Raw genomic sequence first — 17,162 nt, forward strand, 5'->3', positions numbered from 1 at the left:
CTGCCAGTGTCATCTATTCTGTCATCATACGACGCGACGTCTCATCTCATCATCATAATCTTTTCGTGTTCGATTTATTGATTTTTGCCATGCAAACAACAATTCTTAAAACTCTGAATTCGCGTTTCGATTACCAAATATTAAAATAGTAGGATTCAGAACAGAAAAAAGCTTTACGCTTGCTCAAAGCTTGCTTTGGACTGAACCTAATCAAGTCACAAATTGTTTTGTGGTAGCTTTAAGCTAAAATTAATGCTAAATGTTAATACATAAATGAAACAGAGTTGAATTGTTTATCAAACTTTATTATGGAAGTACAAACATCTCATTTGGCTGCGGCTTTAATGTCCACAACTAGCACATATAATAACAATGTTACAAATCCAGAAACAATACCGACCGGGTCTAATAGTGGACAAGACGAAAACAAAAATGAAAAACCAAGTGAAACAATCAAAGAGCCTTGTGAAGAAGAGAAAGATGAGCCTGTTACAGGAGATGAATTTTCTGATGAGGTATGTGTTGTAACATTTTACTGCAATGTTTCTACATTGTTAGTGTTACAATAATTTGTGACTTTATTTTTATCCTCAGGAATCCGAAGCCCAGCCTGGCAATAAGTCTATGCCCGGAAGAGGAGTAACTCTACAAATGCTTATGGAGGAAAAAATGTTAGTTCCTGGTATTGCTGCAATGACTATTGAGTATTTGGTAGTGTATTCAGCTTTATTTGTTTAACGTAAATACCTTAAATAAATTCATATATACTGATTTTTTATCTTTAAATCAATTGAACCAAAGTTTTACTTCCAGGGACAAAAATTTGTAGGTGATTTGCAGGCGGATGGAAAAATAAAATCCCATGAAACTGAAACCATTTTTTGTTCTCCCTCTGCATGGGCAATACATTGCAAAAGAATTATAAATCCAGACAAGAGATCGGGATGTGGCTGGGCATCAGTTAAATATAAAGGGAAGAAATTGGATACTATTAAAGCTACATATCTTCGTAGGAAGCAACTTCAGAGAGAAAATGTGCATTCCGATGGTACACTTGTTTATATTGCACTGCAACAACAAAAATACTGTCAATTTGAATTATTAGAATAGTGTTTATATTTTTCTTTATTTACAGAGGAAAATGAAATGGAAGTTGAAAGTCCTCCAGAACCTCCTCCACAACGGATTGTAATGAAACACAACACTGTTCCAAACAGGATGATGCAACAGTAATAAATTTGGCTTCATAATTATGTTTACATACAACTAATTCTTGATTAATACAATTTCTTTTATTTTTCAGTGATGCCAATATGTTGATAGAAGCTGTATCATTTTCCTCGGCCGGTAAAGTTCAGCCATTCTTAGTCTCAGTCAGTTCCAATGCATCTCTAGTCCTTGATCTTCATTGTCATTTGAAAAAGGAAGAAGTTCATGGTTATTTAGCTGGAACATGGGATTTGAACAGTCATAGTATGTATTTAATAAATTTACATCATCTATTATCTTACTTCTTACAAATATTATATAAAAGTTTAGATTGATGAATTTAGAATATAATTTCGGAATGGCTCAACCAATCTTAACGAAAGATGCACAGATGTAGAATAGACAGGAAGAACACATAGGCTATTTATTAAGTTTTCTTTTAAATCCCCATGGATAAAGTCGCAGGCGACAGTGTTAAGCTGTAATATTTAAATGTAATTGAAGTTGTATCAATTCCTTTTTTTTCAGCTGTCATGATTACTCACACATTTCCTTGCTTAAAAAGTAAGAATGATCCAAGACCTAAAGTTTTGATTGAACTTGAAATCCAAATGGAAATGGAGAGACTCGGACTGACATTATTGGGGTGGTATCATTCTCATCCAACAAATCCTGCAATGCCAAGTCTTAGAGATTGTGACAATCAACTTGAATATCAGATTAAAATGAGGGGTCCATCGGAAATATCTTATGTACCATGCATTGGTGTAATATGCTGTAAGTAAACTAACAACATAAGAATTTTTAAAATTAATTGAGTTGTTTTTCATCTTATGGTTGTTTTTTTTACAGCACCTTATAATCCGGAAAGTCCAGTTTTAGAATCGTCGTTAACATTCTTTTGGGTAATGCCGCCACCAGAGCAGAGACCCACAGAATATCCTCGGCCCCTCTTTCTCCAATACAACATGGTTCACGACACTCACTTGTCGCCACATGCAATGGAACAGATTAAAAAAACAATCAAGTATTACTTTAATTATGCAGATGAAACATTCATTAAGTTTAAAGATAATTACAAACCCGATATAACATATTTGGATAAATTGAAGTCTACTTTGACACCGAAATTTCCCCGAGAGCAAAGTGATGGCTTGTTATGGCATTTCATTCGTGATGAGTTGGGTTGTTCATCGGAACAAGATGAGAAAATAGATTTAGACGCACTTTTAGCTGTACCCCAACCGATCCCGCCGCCTAAAACTACGCAATCCACATCAATGCCTAATTTCCCTTCAGTTAGTACTCTCCAGCAAATGGTCAGCCGGCCGGCCGGTGTTCCTCCCATCAACGTGTCGTCTGGCATAGGTTCTATATCTCCTCATAAGTTTGAAACTCCTCAGTTAAACATTCCTGTATTACCGACATCGTCGAAATCATCAAAATCGAGCACGTCTTCAATGTCATCTGCGTACCCTACTGGCTTAGATATGTTGACGAGCATGGCTTTAGGATTAGGGTCAGCAAATATGCCCCTACCTTTAGGAACCGGTAGTTTAGAAAGCTTAGCCGCAGCGAATAGTATGCTAACAGGACTTACACCCGGACTTTCATCAAACTTAGCAGCGAGTCTCTCCAATACCAAGTTATCGGATCCACCATCTTATGCTGCGTCATTACAAAATTTAACAAGTATGGCAGCCTACGAGAAAACTTCTACAAGTACTTCAACGAGTAATACCACTTCGACGGCACCCATTCCAGCTAGTATTGCTTCTAGCCTTATGATGAGTTCCGCAGATATTGCCAATGCCTTATTTTCGGCAAGCAAGTATTCCAGTGCCGGTATACTAGGAATACCAGATCCGATGTCAAAGTCAACTTTAGCCGCAAATAATATGTTTCTGACGCCATCTTTGTTAAAAATGCAGGAGTCTCTTTTAAAACCTCTTGCTAATAGTAGTCCCATTTCTTCAAAAGTTGGTTTAGATCAGAATGTATTAATGAAATCTCCGCATGACCTATTAAAAAGCAGCAAGGATTATTTACCTCCAGATTTTGGTAGTATTGGAAAAGGTAAAATGGAAAGTTCGTTGGATACAGGAAAACATACTGAGAGTTCGTCGAAAGCTGATCCTTCTAAGCCTATCGCTTTAACATCGGATACAGCAACTGATTTTAGTATGCCGTCACGTGTTGGTGGAGAATCATTTTTGAATCAAATGTTAGAGTTGACTAAAAAGACTACAATGCAGGATTACATGTCTGATTATAATCAGCCATTGAAATTGACGGAAGAAGAAACTTCGTCTGCTTCACAATCCAGTCATTCTTATCCAAATACATCTAGTATAGTAGACACCATTGCGCAGGTAGCGATGGGAAATTATTCCAAGATGGACGACGTTATGGATTACACTAAAGGGCAAGATTATAGCACATCTAAAAACTCTTCGAATGACAATGAAAATTAGAATAACTCATTGATACCGTAATATTAAAAAAATCTGCATTTATCTGATCTGGACATTTAGACTGATAATTTAACTTATTAAGATATTCGCGATTGGTCGAGTTGATTTTGTATTAATCGTAGTATTATAGGTTATGAATTAGTTTTAGGTTAAACTTTGTAAGTGGTGTATAATTATAAAAAAAAATAATTTAATTTTTATACAAATCTGAAAAATATTTTATACAGTTAATTTTTACAATCGTATGTCAATTTTTTTTCGAATGCTCTGTTTTATATTGTATGTATAAGGAATGCTCTGCTCTCTTTTATCTTTTGTGGCGTACGTCGATCTAATATTCTATTCGGGATAAATACTTTAGGGCCGACATACACGGACTACTTCAAATAGTCCTTCGTCAGTTTCAAGTGATTTTAAATAGGAGATCAGCAGTTACCGACCATGCGACAGTACGTGTTTGTCAACCCTAAATAAATAAATGATTACGATCGACCCTCAACTGCTTGTTTATACATGGAAATTATTTTTTATACTAATAGTATTATTTTAAATGTATGCTTATTAATAATAAATAAATTATTCTACATAAATTTTATTGCTATTTTAAACCATAAGTTTACAGTAATTCATCCCATTTCTGCGATATAATTAATTTCTAATTGAGATGACATTTGTGATTTAGAAAATGTATTTACCAAGAAACTGTTTGGCAATAAGTAATAAAAATTAATTCAATTTAAACTTTTAATTCTTCTCATCCTACCTTTTTAAAGCCTGATACTCTTCTTATTCATTGAAATACATTACTTTTATTTTTTTTCATTAAACGAGGAACATCCATCCTCTGCCATAGTGTCATTGTTTTTATGCCTTCAATTGGATACTTTATTAAAATGTTTTTTGTATTGAGTCATTGAATTATCTACGTGGAATATCGAGAGGGTGTGATTAACCCAACGGTGATAATGGCTATTGTTTCAATGTCGTTTTATTCGATCGCTCACCAATTAGATTCCTTATTGTTAATAGATAAATATTAATCAACATGAGATAATAAAATGAAGTTTGAATGATAAAAGTACTTTTCTAGTAATCGCACATTCTTATAATTAGTATTGATTGAACAACAAACTCGGTTGTTTTTGCGATGTTCTAAAACTTTAATCCTTGTAAGTGATGAGTTTTCTCGCAAATTAAGTGTCGTGAAGTGTAATTTTGTAAAAGATACAGGTCAGCCTCTTTCGTACGTAATTTTTTTTTGGTACCAGTATTTTTTTTATATTTTTATTGCCTATTGTTTTGAAAACTCCAGATAATAATTCTTATGATTTTATTTATTTCTAATTCGAAGTTGGTAAGCGATTTTATTCCTTTTTATAAGTAGGTATAGTAATAGTTCATATAGATTTCTTATAATATTCCACCTTCTTTAAAACGGACGCTATTAAGTTCTTGTTAATGTAGTTTATTAATTGCTTCGACTTGTTCAAATGATAAATTGTTTACGTGTATCAAGTCAACGTTGTTATATTTTGCAATATTGTATCTCTGAAATTGATAAGAAAAGCTTTCTTGAATCTACTTATAGTCGATTAAAAGATTTTTCCTTATGATTTAACAATACTTATGCAAAACCTTTGAGTTTTTTTTAAATATTTAACGCATTCACTTTGTCGTAGAGTTTGTAATGTGACCTTTACCCATGAAGAATTAATAAGAAAATATCCATTATGATACAAGAACATATTTAATATACTCGTAGTATAAGAATTCTGTTGTTTATTTCAGAATATTAGGTAATGGCAACAACTCCAGGGTTCAAGGACCTGCCAGATGACAGCGACCAGTCGGACTCAGAATTTCAGCCTCTTTACGACGATACCGATGAATTAGAGTACGTTCATTTGTCTAAAATATGTTCAAAATGAAATTAAAATATATTTTAAAATTTAAAATTAAGCATATCTTAAAATAAATATTTTAAACGAAATGCAATCTTTGCCCTCTGGGCGTAGAAAACTCGATAGACAAATGATAGTTTCTACTATCAGTTTTTATGTAGATCTTCTTTATTTTAGTTATTTATGAATAAACAATAATGAAGGGATTTAAGCAACAAATTACACTTATAATTTTCGATCATACGTATATTTAAAAATTTACCTCATGTCTGCTTGAGGAATCAATTCTCTTGCAAAAACAACATGCTGATAATAGCTACTCGTATTAATTGCAGTTATCACTTAGATCTTATAGATTAACGTTATATTACAGTTACAGAGATTTGATTTATTTATATTGATTATCTGATTAAATATCAATATAGCCTTTTCAATTGAAATTATGGTTATCGCGGAAAACAATTGCAAATTTTTATTTTATTTTAATATGCATCAATTTTTAACCTGCCCCTTTTAGTCGCGTTTTTCCTAACTTTTACTGCTTATATAGTTCTTATCTGGGGTGGCTTCGAACAGTTTCGCTCATTCACTTTTTTAGCGCTCCGTTAAAACACGGTATAGGCGGCTCACGAGCGATGAACGCTTTAAAATTACTCTTTTTCTGTTGGCCCAATGCTCAAAATGCAACATTTCTCGATAAAAAGCGTTGCGTTCTAAAAACGCTATCGTATGATTTGATATTTGGAAATGCATTTGTTTTATTTGAACGCTTTTTAACGCACTATGAAAAAGCGCCCGAATGTGGGTATAAGACAAAATTCCGATTCGCATTATCTTTTCTTACATATATTTTTTTACAGTCAAAGAACAGCACAAGAAACTAAAGGATGGAATCTATTTCGAGAGATCCCTGTAAAGAAGGAGAGTGGGTCGATGGCGTCGACAGAATGGATCGATATAAGTATGAAGGTGTTCAAGGTCCTGGCGTATATTTTTACCTTCGCGGCTGTATTGGGATCCGCGGTCATAGCGAAAGGAACTTTGTTATTTATAATTTCGCAACTTAAAAAAGATCGCCATGTTAGCCATTGCAACAAAGCCTTAGGTAATAAACTTGGTAGTGTTTCATTGTAATTTATAGAAGAGAAGTACATAAAGACGATTACATTCACATATCCCCGACTACGTATACGTATACGTCGAGTGTAGCCGTTTTTAATAAGTTTATGATTATGTCTCATAAAAGTTTGAATATTACATATTGTAAAATTCTAATGAATTGTTTTTAATTTCTTGTATGTCTTTTAGCTCTGGACAAACAATTCTTAGCAGTTCTTCCACTGGAAGAGCGAGTAACATGGCTATGGGCTGTATTGATTGTGTTCGGTGTACCAGAATTGGGAATGTTTGTTAGATCCGTGCGAATTTGTTTTTTCAAAACCGCAAGAAAACCAAGCAGATTGCAGTTTATTATAGTAAGCATGAATCAAAGACTCTATAATGAATTTCTTATTAAGAAATTCATTATAGAGTTGATGACACTGTGGTTGTCCACAACCGAAATACATATTTCACAAGTGAAACAGTTAACTAAAATATGTTCTATGTGATGCCTTTAAAAAAACTAGCTAATCATAACTTCTTTTTCTAGGCATTCCTTATTGAGACGTTACACGCAGCTGGTGTTGCTATATTAATCCTCATTATCCTGCCTGAACTGGACGTCGTTAAAGGAGCTATGTTGTTAAATTCCCTGTGCTTCGTACCTGGATTACTTAACGCATTAACGAGAGATAGTACCGAAAGTCGATATTTAATGAAACTTATTTTGGATGTATTTGCGATCTCCGCACAAGCAACTGCATTCGTCGTTTGGCCACTTTTAGATGGTACACCAGCTTTATGGGCTATACCGGCCGCTTGTATTTGTATCTCGTTGGGATGGTGGGAAAATTATGTGGACTTAACAGAAAACAGAACATCCTGTACGTATTAATTCTAAGTTTGAGTTTCAACTGTCGAACCACTTGTATCAAAACATATTGTGGTCCTTCTTATTTTCTTGGAAAAAAAGAAAGGGAGAGAGAATGAGAGAGAGAAAATATTTTAATACATTGCATTGTATCATATATTATATGTTAACCTAATATCGTGAAAACAGTATGTATCTTATTGTATTTTTATTTTTTAGTAATATTCTACTACTTGTGCGAATTAAAACTGGCACTGAAGAAAACAAGATATTATACTCAGAGAATTCTATCTTTGTGGAAGATTTTCGTCTTTATGGTGTGCATTATAATTTCACTGCACGTTCAAAACGACAATCCTTTCGCCATCTTTTCATCTATCGGCGATGCTTTCGCACCGCGCAACTACAGCGTTTACGAGGTTAGTAAACTTGATAGCATAATAATTTAGTTGATAAAGTAAAAAACCCCCTTATTGATCCAACTATGTATATAGTTTGCACAAACTTAATTTAGCTAAATATAAAATTTTGTCAGGCAATTGAATTAATTTTATTTTGAACATGAAGTTTAACTTTAGACACCGAAATTTATCATTTCTAATTTAATTAATATTACATAATAACATTTAGTAATGTATCGTTCTGCCTTTCCCGCTCTTTTTAAAGAAGAAGGTTATACATGATAGTCTATGATGACCTTGAACAGTTTTAATATCACCGTTGAAATAGAAATCACTGGCTAAAAATAAGAAAATTGAATCATAGTTGCTAGAATTATTATGATGTATTGTTTTAGCTCAGGGTAATATTCGAAGATGCATACGACGGTAACTTGGAATTCGATTTGTCGAAGGCAGCATTCATCTTGCCTATTACTTGGACGTCGCCTCTTTGGATAGCACTGATACAAGTGGCAGCGGCATATTTCTGTTATGCGAGCGCAAAATTCGCCTGCAAAATCCTCATACAAAATGTCAGCTTTACATTCGCATTGAGTCTCGTCGGACCGGTTCTAGTCAATCTTTTGATCGTATTCTGCGCGATGAGAAACGCGGATCCTTGCGCGTTTCATGGCACGATACCTGATTATTTGTTTTTTGAAATACCACCAGGTTAGCAACGCATATTTCAAATATATCTAACACAATAATATCTTAAAATATATACAGCAAAGGAGAATGAAATCTACTCAAATTGCATGTTTCTTTTTTTAATTCTATTCGATTGGAAGATAATGAAAATCCACCCTAACTATAAAATAAGTGTCGACAGAAAGTATAAAAATGTTCATGCTTGTACAAGTCTTTAAGCTTAACATACAATATACTTATTTATATATGTAAAAAAGATGACCGTTAGATAAAAATATCTCACGCCAGAAATTTCCGCTGGTTATCTAGCCTCATCTACCAAACAGCAGATAGTCAACCACCAAACTGCTGACAGATTTACATTATATTCTTGTTCATATCACGTTTAAAACAAAAAGATATTACAAAGGATATCAATTAAAGTATACTTTAAATAAGAGCATTTTAGTAATGTCATAAAACATTTATTATGTATATTTTCAGTGTACTTCTTAAAAGAATATCTAGGCACTGAGATGGCATGGATATGGCTGCTGTGGTTGGCATCACAGGCCTGGATAACAGTGCACACGTGGATGCCGCGTTGTGAACGTCTGGCTGCGACCGACAAACTGTTCGCCAAGCCATGGTACCTCGGTCCACTCATTGACCAATCCTTGCTATTGAATCGGACAAAAGATGACGAAAATGACATACCGATAGAGGTATAGATTCTACTTTTTTTACTTTGATAATCTTCTTTTTGGGGACATTTAACTCTCTCTGTTTTATTGTGCAGGATTTGAGGGAGCTTCAAGATGAAGATGACCGATCTCATGCAAGTTCTGAACAAGTGGCGAAAGATATAAAACCTTCTGATAGTATAACAAGGTATATTTTTATTTTTCTGTAGCAGTAGAGTAGTAAAAATTTTAATTTTAATATAATACAATTATTATTTATAGGATTTACGTTTGTGCTACAATGTGGCATGAGACAAAGGATGAGATGATAGAGTTTTTAAAATCTATATTCCGCTTGGACGAAGACCAGAGCGCTCGTCGCGTCGCTCAAAAATACCTGGGAATTGTGGACCCAGATTATTACGAGTTGGAATGTAAGTTATCTTTACTTCGAGCATTATCAATACACACATAGGAACTTATTACTCTTCTATCCACAAAAGTTCAAATTAGCAATATTTTTACATGTCCTTAGGTCATATATTTATGGATGACGCATTCGAGGTATCAGACCATAGTGCAGAAGATTCTCAAGTTAACCGCTTCGTGAAATGTTTAGTGGATACCATAGATGAAGCAGCTTCCGAAGTGCACCTAACTAATGTACGACTTAGACCACCTAAGAAGTTCCCAACACCGTACGGAGGCAAGTTGGTTTGGGTACTACCAGGAAAGAACAAAATGATTTGTCACTTGAAAGATAAATCGAAAATTAGACATCGGAAACGATGGTCTCAGGTAATTTTTAGTATTTATTTTTACACAATTTTGTTCATTGCTAAGTGGCTAAAGATAAACCATGATCATTTGCATAAATATTTTTTTTAGGTGATGTACATGTACTATTTCCTAGGCCATAGATTGATGGACTTACCACTATCCGTGGATCGAAAAGAGGTGATAGCAGAAAACACTTACCTGCTCGCGTTGGATGGAGATATTGATTTCAAACCTTGCGCTGTCACATTACTTATAGATCTAATGAAGAAGGACAAAAACTTGGGAGCTGCGTGTGGGCGCATTCATCCCGTTGGTTCTGGTGAGATTACAAAACAATACTTTAAAATATGTCTTGCAATGATATTTTTCCACTTCCTATTATTAAACAATAATTATTTACAAAATAAGATATTTAAATATGTTTCAGTAAAAATAATAGCTTATATAGTTTTACCTAATGCTCGTAAATACTTTTTATACTTACGGTAGGTTTTATGGCGTGGTACCAAATGTTTGAATACGCCATCGGTCATTGGCTGCAAAAGGCCACGGAACACATGATCGGCTGCGTGCTCTGTAGTCCGGGATGTTTCTCACTCTTCAGAGGCAAAGCTTTGATGGATGACAACGTCATGAAGAAATACACTTTGACATCAAATGAAGCTCGTCACTATGTACAGTATGATCAAGGTAAGTTATACTAATACTACTAATTTCTTAAAATAGCCTTAAATAAAATTGCCGTCGAAGGCCATGGTAGTATGGAATCATTTATCGAGCTGTTGGACTTAGTTTTAGGCTACCTTAGTAACTATAACAACTCTAGTTTTTTTTAAATATGTCATATTTTATCTATCTGTCGAGATAGGTGAGGATCGATGGCTTTGCACTTTACTACTGCAGCGTGGCTACCGCGTGGAGTACTCTGCCGCGTCGGATGCCTACACTCACTGCCCCGAGCGCTTCGACGAGTTCTTCAACCAGCGCCGTCGCTGGGTGCCTTCCACTATTGCCAACATATTTGATTTGTTGGCGGACTCCAAGCGCACCGTCGAAGTTAACGATAACATATCCACTCTTTATATCGTATATCAGGTGGGTGAAATAAGAATATATTATTTGTATGCTATATTAATATCATGAAATATAAATGTTATCGAGTGTGTAGTTTGTAATTTTCAGCTGGACTAGAGACTTAATAACAGTTCATCCGTTTTATATTTTTAATACGAAGCGAAGCGAAGCGATTTATTCGGGTCTATATCAACTAGTAAAACGTAGCTTAAATACAGTCAAAAGATTATATGACAATTTTTCTTTCATCTAAATTCAGTTGGCTAACTGCTCAATTACCAGGACTAGAATACGACAAAAGCACATTTATGTGTTAGCAACTTAATGTATTTGTTTTAGACATTGCTTATGATGGGTACAATTTTGGGTCCTGGCACCATCTTCCTCATGATGGTAGGTGCGATGAATGCAATTACTGGCATGAGCATTATGAACTCCCTGCTATTGAATCTGATACCAGTACTCATTTACCTCGTGGTCTGCATGACTTGCAAATCTGAAATACAGGTAAGTTTTTTTGGTAATTTTCCCCCCTAGTCTTGGCTGCTTGTCAGTTGTCAACCAACGACTTAATATTATGTTATATATTAATCACGTCTACCATCCCATATTTTTTTCATATATACGGCCATTAGAATTTAATTTTAATTTATTTACATATAGCTTAACCCCACATTTGTTCCCAAATGAGGACGAACTTTTATTAAAATAGCCACGAACTTTTCGTATTCTATAGACTTTTATAGATTTGATTATGTTTTCAGCTAATGTTGGCGAACGGAATAACATGTGTCTACGCCATGCTAATGATGATGGTAATAGTGGGTATAGCTCTACAAATAGTGGAGGACGGCTGGCTGGCTCCATCTAGTATTTTCACAATTATAACTTTTGGAATATTCTTCGTGACGGCGGCGTTGCATCCGCAGGAAATCATCTGCCTTTTGTATTTGGGCGTGTATTACATAACTATTCCTAGCATGTACATGTTGCTCATTATTTATTCTTTATGTAATTTGAATAACGTCTCGTGGGGAACAAGAGAAGTTGCACAGAAGAAAACGATCAAGGTAAAAAAAACATAAAAATTAGTAATACAAATAGTTTTTGGACTTGTTCTAGAACCATGAAGCTTATGTTCTAATGTATTAATGAAATATTTTGCAGGAATTAGAAATGGAGAAGAAAGCTGCCGAAGAAGCAAAGAAGAAAATGGATACTCAGGGAATGATGAAGTGGTTCGGTAACAAATCAGAAGAAAGCAGTGGTTCTTTAGAGTTCACCGTGGCGGGCTTGTTCAAATGCATGTGCTGCACCAACCCTAAAGATTACAAGGAAGATTTACATTTGCTTCAGATAGCTAATTCCCTTGAGAAGCTAGAAAAGCGTTTGGAATCATTGTATGTTAATAAAACTTAAAGATGTTCAGATGCTGATTATTATAGTACCCTACGTAGGATATTTAACATTCATATTTTGTGAATTACTCAGGGGTGCACCACCGGAGATGGAGACTGCACCACGGCGTCGTTCCTCTATGCCTCTCCGAGGCGATACATTGTCCATGTTGCCCGAATACGCAGATAGCGAAGGTTCCGCAGACATACCAAGGGTACAACACTTATACTAAGTTTTATGATACGCCTTCTTTAACGTTATATGTATGTGGTTTCATTTCGATGGTTTTCTTTAGGAAGAAAGAGATGACCTAATAAATCCCTACTGGATAGAAGATCCTAATCTGCAAAAAGGTGAAGTAGACTTTTTAACAACAGCTGAAACAGAATTCTGGAAGGATTTGATTGATGCTTACTTACGACCGATTGATGAAAACAAGGAAGAGCAGGTAATATATATATATAGGTAAAGAAAATGCGGGCTTTGTTAATAATTTTGAGGAATTGCGTTCTATTGAAATATTACAGCAATTTATTGAAGATTATGATGATATTGTGTACATTTTAGGAACGTATTAAAACCGATTTGAAGAATCTACGTGATACTATGGTGTTCGCGTTCGTGATGTTGAACGCGCTGTTCGTGCTGGTTATATTCTTACTGCAACTCAACCAGAGTCAGTTGCATTTCAAATGGCCGTTCGGACAAAAGATTGGTATTATGTATGACGACGAAACGAATATAGTAAGTCTTATATTACATAACTCGTAGATTATGAATCAAATTTTTATTTTTTTCTCAATCTCAATCAAAAATTTATTTTTTTCTAAAATAAATAAGGAAAAAATGGATGAAGTGACAAGAATGGGTTGTATCTAACTTAGAAGTCGAAACGCAGAAGTAGAAATTACTCTCCGAGATGTGTTTATTCCTAGAAATTGTGGTATATCCTTGATCGGGCTATGACTTTTCTTGTGTAAGAGTAGAAGTCAAAAAATTCTAGTGTTTTTTCATGTATTCATAGGTGTACTTAGAACGCGAATATCTGATGTTGGAACCAATCGGGTCTTTGTTCTTGATCTTCTTCGGTACGGTGATGGTAATTCAGTTCGTCGCAATGTTGTTCCATCGTCTCGGCACCCTTACGCATTTGTTATCTACTGTCCAACTGAACTGGTACTTTACGAAGAGGGTGAGTGGAAAATAATATTTTTACAAGTTATTTCCTATGGGTTATAATTTTAATATTAACCTTAACATGTAAATTTTGATGCTTTCTGGAGTGAAAAGTGTATTAGAGGCTCTAGAAAGCCTCTAAAGAAGTAGACCTTAAGACCTTGAATAAATTTAAGTCATAGTCACAGTGGTCTTGAATAAGGTGTGATTATGACGTTTTTTTTCTTTTACATACAGGCTGATGAAATGACAGAACAAGCGATAATAGAGAAGCAAGCTATTGAAATAGCGAAGGACTTGCAGAAATTGAACGTAGACGATCTAGAGCGACGTGGCGTTGACCACGCGAGCGTGGCACGTCGCAAGACCTTGCACAACTTGGAGCGAGCGCGTGACAACAAACATAGTGTCATCAATTTAGACGCCAACTTCAAGAGGCGATTAACTTTGCTTCAAAATGCTGATCCAGGTAAGCTTAAGAAGAAGGTAAGATTTAATAGTTAAAAGATCACTAAGGTTAACCTTAGTGTAGATTTACTTATTTATTGCTCTTTATTAAGGCTTAGTTAATAAGCAAAGCTGGCCGATTTTTTTGATTGTTCGTCGCATTTTAGAATAATGGATATCCAATCCCTCAACTGACGGTAAAGTATAGTTAAACTGTATGTTATACACAGATATGATAGCGCGCATGCCGTCGTTGCGCGGCAGCGTGTCTGCACGTCGCGCCACACTGCGTGCGCTGCAGGCTCGCCGCGAGTCTCTGACCGCAGAGCGCCGCCGCTCGCAGCTGCAGCGCGACTCCACAACATACCTTTATGATGAGCCTAAGACCACGGTAAGAGCTTTCCCGACACGAAATGCTGACATGGTGTTAGAAATGACCAACTAACTTGTGATTAATTACAAAAACCAACTGAATATTCCTTTGTCAGTTCGTTGAAAAATACAAATCAAATATCACCCTGATGACACTTTATTACACTGTAACATCAGGCAATCTGCTAGATTCTGGAAGGTTATAATAAAAAACATAACATATACATTTGAAAAGCCAAATTACATAATAATTAGAGGAAAATAATAAAGGTTGATTATTTTTTACCTTGCGGCACACCTTGCACTAGTTTGTTTATTATTATGAAAATATGCAAATATAACATATCGTAACTACATTATTTAGTTAATTAGATTAAAATAGTACATTAAATTCGTGCTTTTAAAATTAATATAAAGAAAAATGTAGAATAGCAATACTTTATTCATCTTCATGCCTAAAGGCTTGTAGCTCGTTTTGAAAAGGTTACCTGATACACGCAAGGCCGAATTCCTTTTAATGACGTCATGTTTAATATTAAAACTATTTTCACTTACTCGTCAAAAATAATACTGTATCTCAACTTAGTATTTCGCTATTCGAAGATTTATCAAATTTACATTTATCAACAGGCTTTTTCTTATAAGGAAAGGATGGGAAGTGGTAGTGGACTTTCCGGATGAGAGGATGCATGGAAAGGGAATATATTTTCTTTCTGTGCATCCTCTCCTCCGTCGATTAAACGTAGGCAACGCATATGCAATAGCGAATTTCTATGGGCAACGGTCACTTCGCTATATAAGCGATTTCAGGTGGCCGTTCGCTCGTTTGCCACCTTAAAAAAAAGCGAAAAATATCAATGTTGCTATAAGTTAATGAAATATATAAGAAAGTATAAAGAAATAGTAAATAAAGACAAGAACTAATCTATAAATTGACTTTATTTTATTAATAGAGCTTAGTTTTACGAAACAGTAAGAAATATCGTTGTGTAATGACATCGTGACGGGAAATGAAACGCATTGCAAACTATGAATGCGCAAGTGGACTGTTGCATACGTCATTAGTCTGTGTAATTTTTCATTTAACTTCTTTATGTTACTCATAGAAAAATAACAACATTAACTGGCCCAAAACTATATTAAGTAACATGAAAAGGGTCTTGATAGACAGGCGGACGGACAACAAAGTTATCCTATAAGGGTTCTGTTTTTTTCCTTTCGAGGTACGGAACCCTAAAAAGATAAAATAGGTCGGAATTATTAATATCTATCCAATTTTAATCAAGATTTTACTACATGTAGTTGTTGTAACAGCTCTATCAGTAAGCAGGAGTCTAAATCAGCATGTGTTTGACGAAATACTTGAATCAATTTCATTCTTTGGTATAAGACTACTGGAATTAGAATCCTAGTATAAGTAGATTAAAAACTAACAAAAATTCCAATATAATAATAATTTATTACAATAACATCTAATTTATTTTATACGATTGTAGGATAGTACTAAATTCTATGTTTTATTTAGCAATTATTTTCATGGTCCGCCGACTTAGGTGGTACTGACTTGCTATCTAAGTCAAGGGCTTTGAGTTCGAATTACGCGGCGTTCAAAATTTTCTTGTCAAAGTATAAGACACTTTTTTTTATTGATTTTGTAATATTGTATTATTCAAGAATATTTTCGGTGACAATCTTTAACCTTTGACTCAGTGTAAATAGTAAAATCCTCGTTAAAAACTTTGCTTAATGTTAGTTCAAAGTATTACCACTATGATTAATTTCATATCATAAATGAGTGCCAAAATGATCGTTCTATAGTCTACAAGATTGATAATTAGCTGATTTAAAAGACCATGTTGACGACGTACAGTGTACTCAATTTTGACTGCTATATTTAATTAGTTAATGTGCCTATACATATGTTTTCAGTTGAGCGATCTCGCGGGTAGATCGTCGATGTCTGGTGCTTACGTGAACAAGGGCTACGAGCCAGCGCTAGACAGTGAGGACGACGGCTCACCAGCGCCGCGCCGCAGCACCGTGCGCTTCCGAGACAACTTCAAATAATCACTTTGCTTCTGTATATTTATTTATTAAACGTGTTTATATCGTGATCTCTAAATTGAATTGTATTTTTTTGTTATGCTTTTACCTTCGCATATAATGTTTTGTTTTATATGGGCTTTTAATTGTCGATTTTATGTTGAATGCAAAGTTTCATAATTAAATTAATTTGAAAATAGTGCATTATATTATACTTTTAAGTATAAATAAAATAAAATAGCATCATAAATGTTGCAGATATCAACTTAATGGTTCAAATTTAGTGAAAACCTGATTTGTTTAATTTAAAGCAAGAAACTACACGAGATTTTAAGATTATTCCTTCCTTATATTTTAAGATTATACAGAAGTTTGCTTAAAATAATAAAACTTGCCAAATAAAACATTGTTCTCAACATCGTTTAAGTAGAATTTGTCCTTGAATGGAGTCGTGGTGTCGATGACTAATTTGCTTAGACATTTGTTGTCGACAACATAAGGATCGGCTTCACAAAAAGATTTAGTTGAAAAATAAATCGTAGAAAGGTCACAAGTTTCTAATA

At 34.6% G+C, this 17,162-nt stretch overlaps 2 protein-coding genes across 3 annotated transcripts; both read left to right on the forward strand.

Annotated features, from left to right (window-relative positions):
- Positions 1-20: 20 nt before the first annotated feature.
- LOC106118242 (MPN domain-containing protein CG4751) lies at positions 21-4,334 on the forward strand. Its single transcript, XM_013312828.1, has 7 exons — positions 21-515; positions 595-711; positions 814-1,048; positions 1,136-1,229; positions 1,304-1,473; positions 1,738-1,986; positions 2,062-4,334. The coding sequence occupies exons 1-7, from the start codon at positions 309-311 to the stop codon at positions 3,681-3,683; spliced, it is 2,694 nt and encodes an 897-aa protein (XP_013168282.1). The 5' UTR covers positions 21-308; the 3' UTR covers positions 3,684-4,334.
- A 446-nt stretch (positions 4,335-4,780) lies between these two features.
- On the forward strand, positions 4,781-16,703 carry LOC106118241 (uncharacterized). Of its 2 annotated transcripts, none has more exons than XM_013312826.1 (24): positions 4,781-4,926; positions 5,472-5,577; positions 6,445-6,689; positions 6,893-7,059; positions 7,236-7,569; positions 7,776-7,975; positions 8,353-8,668; positions 9,131-9,351; positions 9,426-9,517; positions 9,592-9,743; positions 9,845-10,107; positions 10,198-10,408; positions 10,579-10,779; positions 10,958-11,184; positions 11,503-11,670; positions 11,928-12,233; positions 12,331-12,563; positions 12,655-12,775; positions 12,857-13,009; positions 13,129-13,305; positions 13,586-13,753; positions 13,975-14,206; positions 14,415-14,575; positions 16,486-16,703. In XM_013312826.1, the coding sequence occupies exons 2-24, from the start codon at positions 5,483-5,485 to the stop codon at positions 16,621-16,623; spliced, it is 4,581 nt and encodes a 1,526-aa protein (XP_013168280.1). In that variant the 5' UTR covers positions 4,781-4,926; positions 5,472-5,482; the 3' UTR covers positions 16,624-16,703. The 2 variants fall into 2 exon arrangements, with proteins under 2 accessions (XP_013168280.1, XP_013168281.1); XM_013312827.1 differs by having other exon boundaries at positions 4,781-4,913.
- The last annotated feature ends 459 nt before the right edge of the window (positions 16,704-17,162 follow it).

This window comes from Papilio xuthus, unplaced genomic scaffold (genome assembly GCF_000836235.2).
Source record: "Papilio xuthus unplaced genomic scaffold, Pxut_1.1 DF827597.1, whole genome shotgun sequence".
Taxonomy (NCBI): Eukaryota; Metazoa; Arthropoda; class Insecta; order Lepidoptera; family Papilionidae; genus Papilio; species Papilio xuthus.

Bases quoted from the DNA above. Each gene is read 5' to 3' on its own strand.
- LOC106118242 (XM_013312828.1), top strand. From the start codon at position 309: ATGGAAGTACAAACATCTCATTTGGCTGCGGCTTTAATGTCCACAACT. The intron at 516-594 runs GTATGTGTTGTA...TTTTATCCTCAG, and splicing joins GAGATGAATTTTCTGATGAG to GAATCCGAAGCCCAGCCTGG. The intron at 1,987-2,061 runs GTAAGTAAACTA...TTTTTTTTACAG, and splicing joins ATGCATTGGTGTAATATGCT to CACCTTATAATCCGGAAAGT.
- LOC106118241 (XM_013312826.1), top strand. From the start codon at position 5,483: ATGGCAACAACTCCAGGGTTCAAGGACCTGCCAGATGACAGCGACCAG. The intron at 8,669-9,130 runs GTTAGCAACGCA...GTATATTTTCAG, and splicing joins GTTTTTTGAAATACCACCAG to TGTACTTCTTAAAAGAATAT. The intron at 13,010-13,128 runs GTAATATATATA...TGTACATTTTAG, and splicing joins ATGAAAACAAGGAAGAGCAG to GAACGTATTAAAACCGATTT.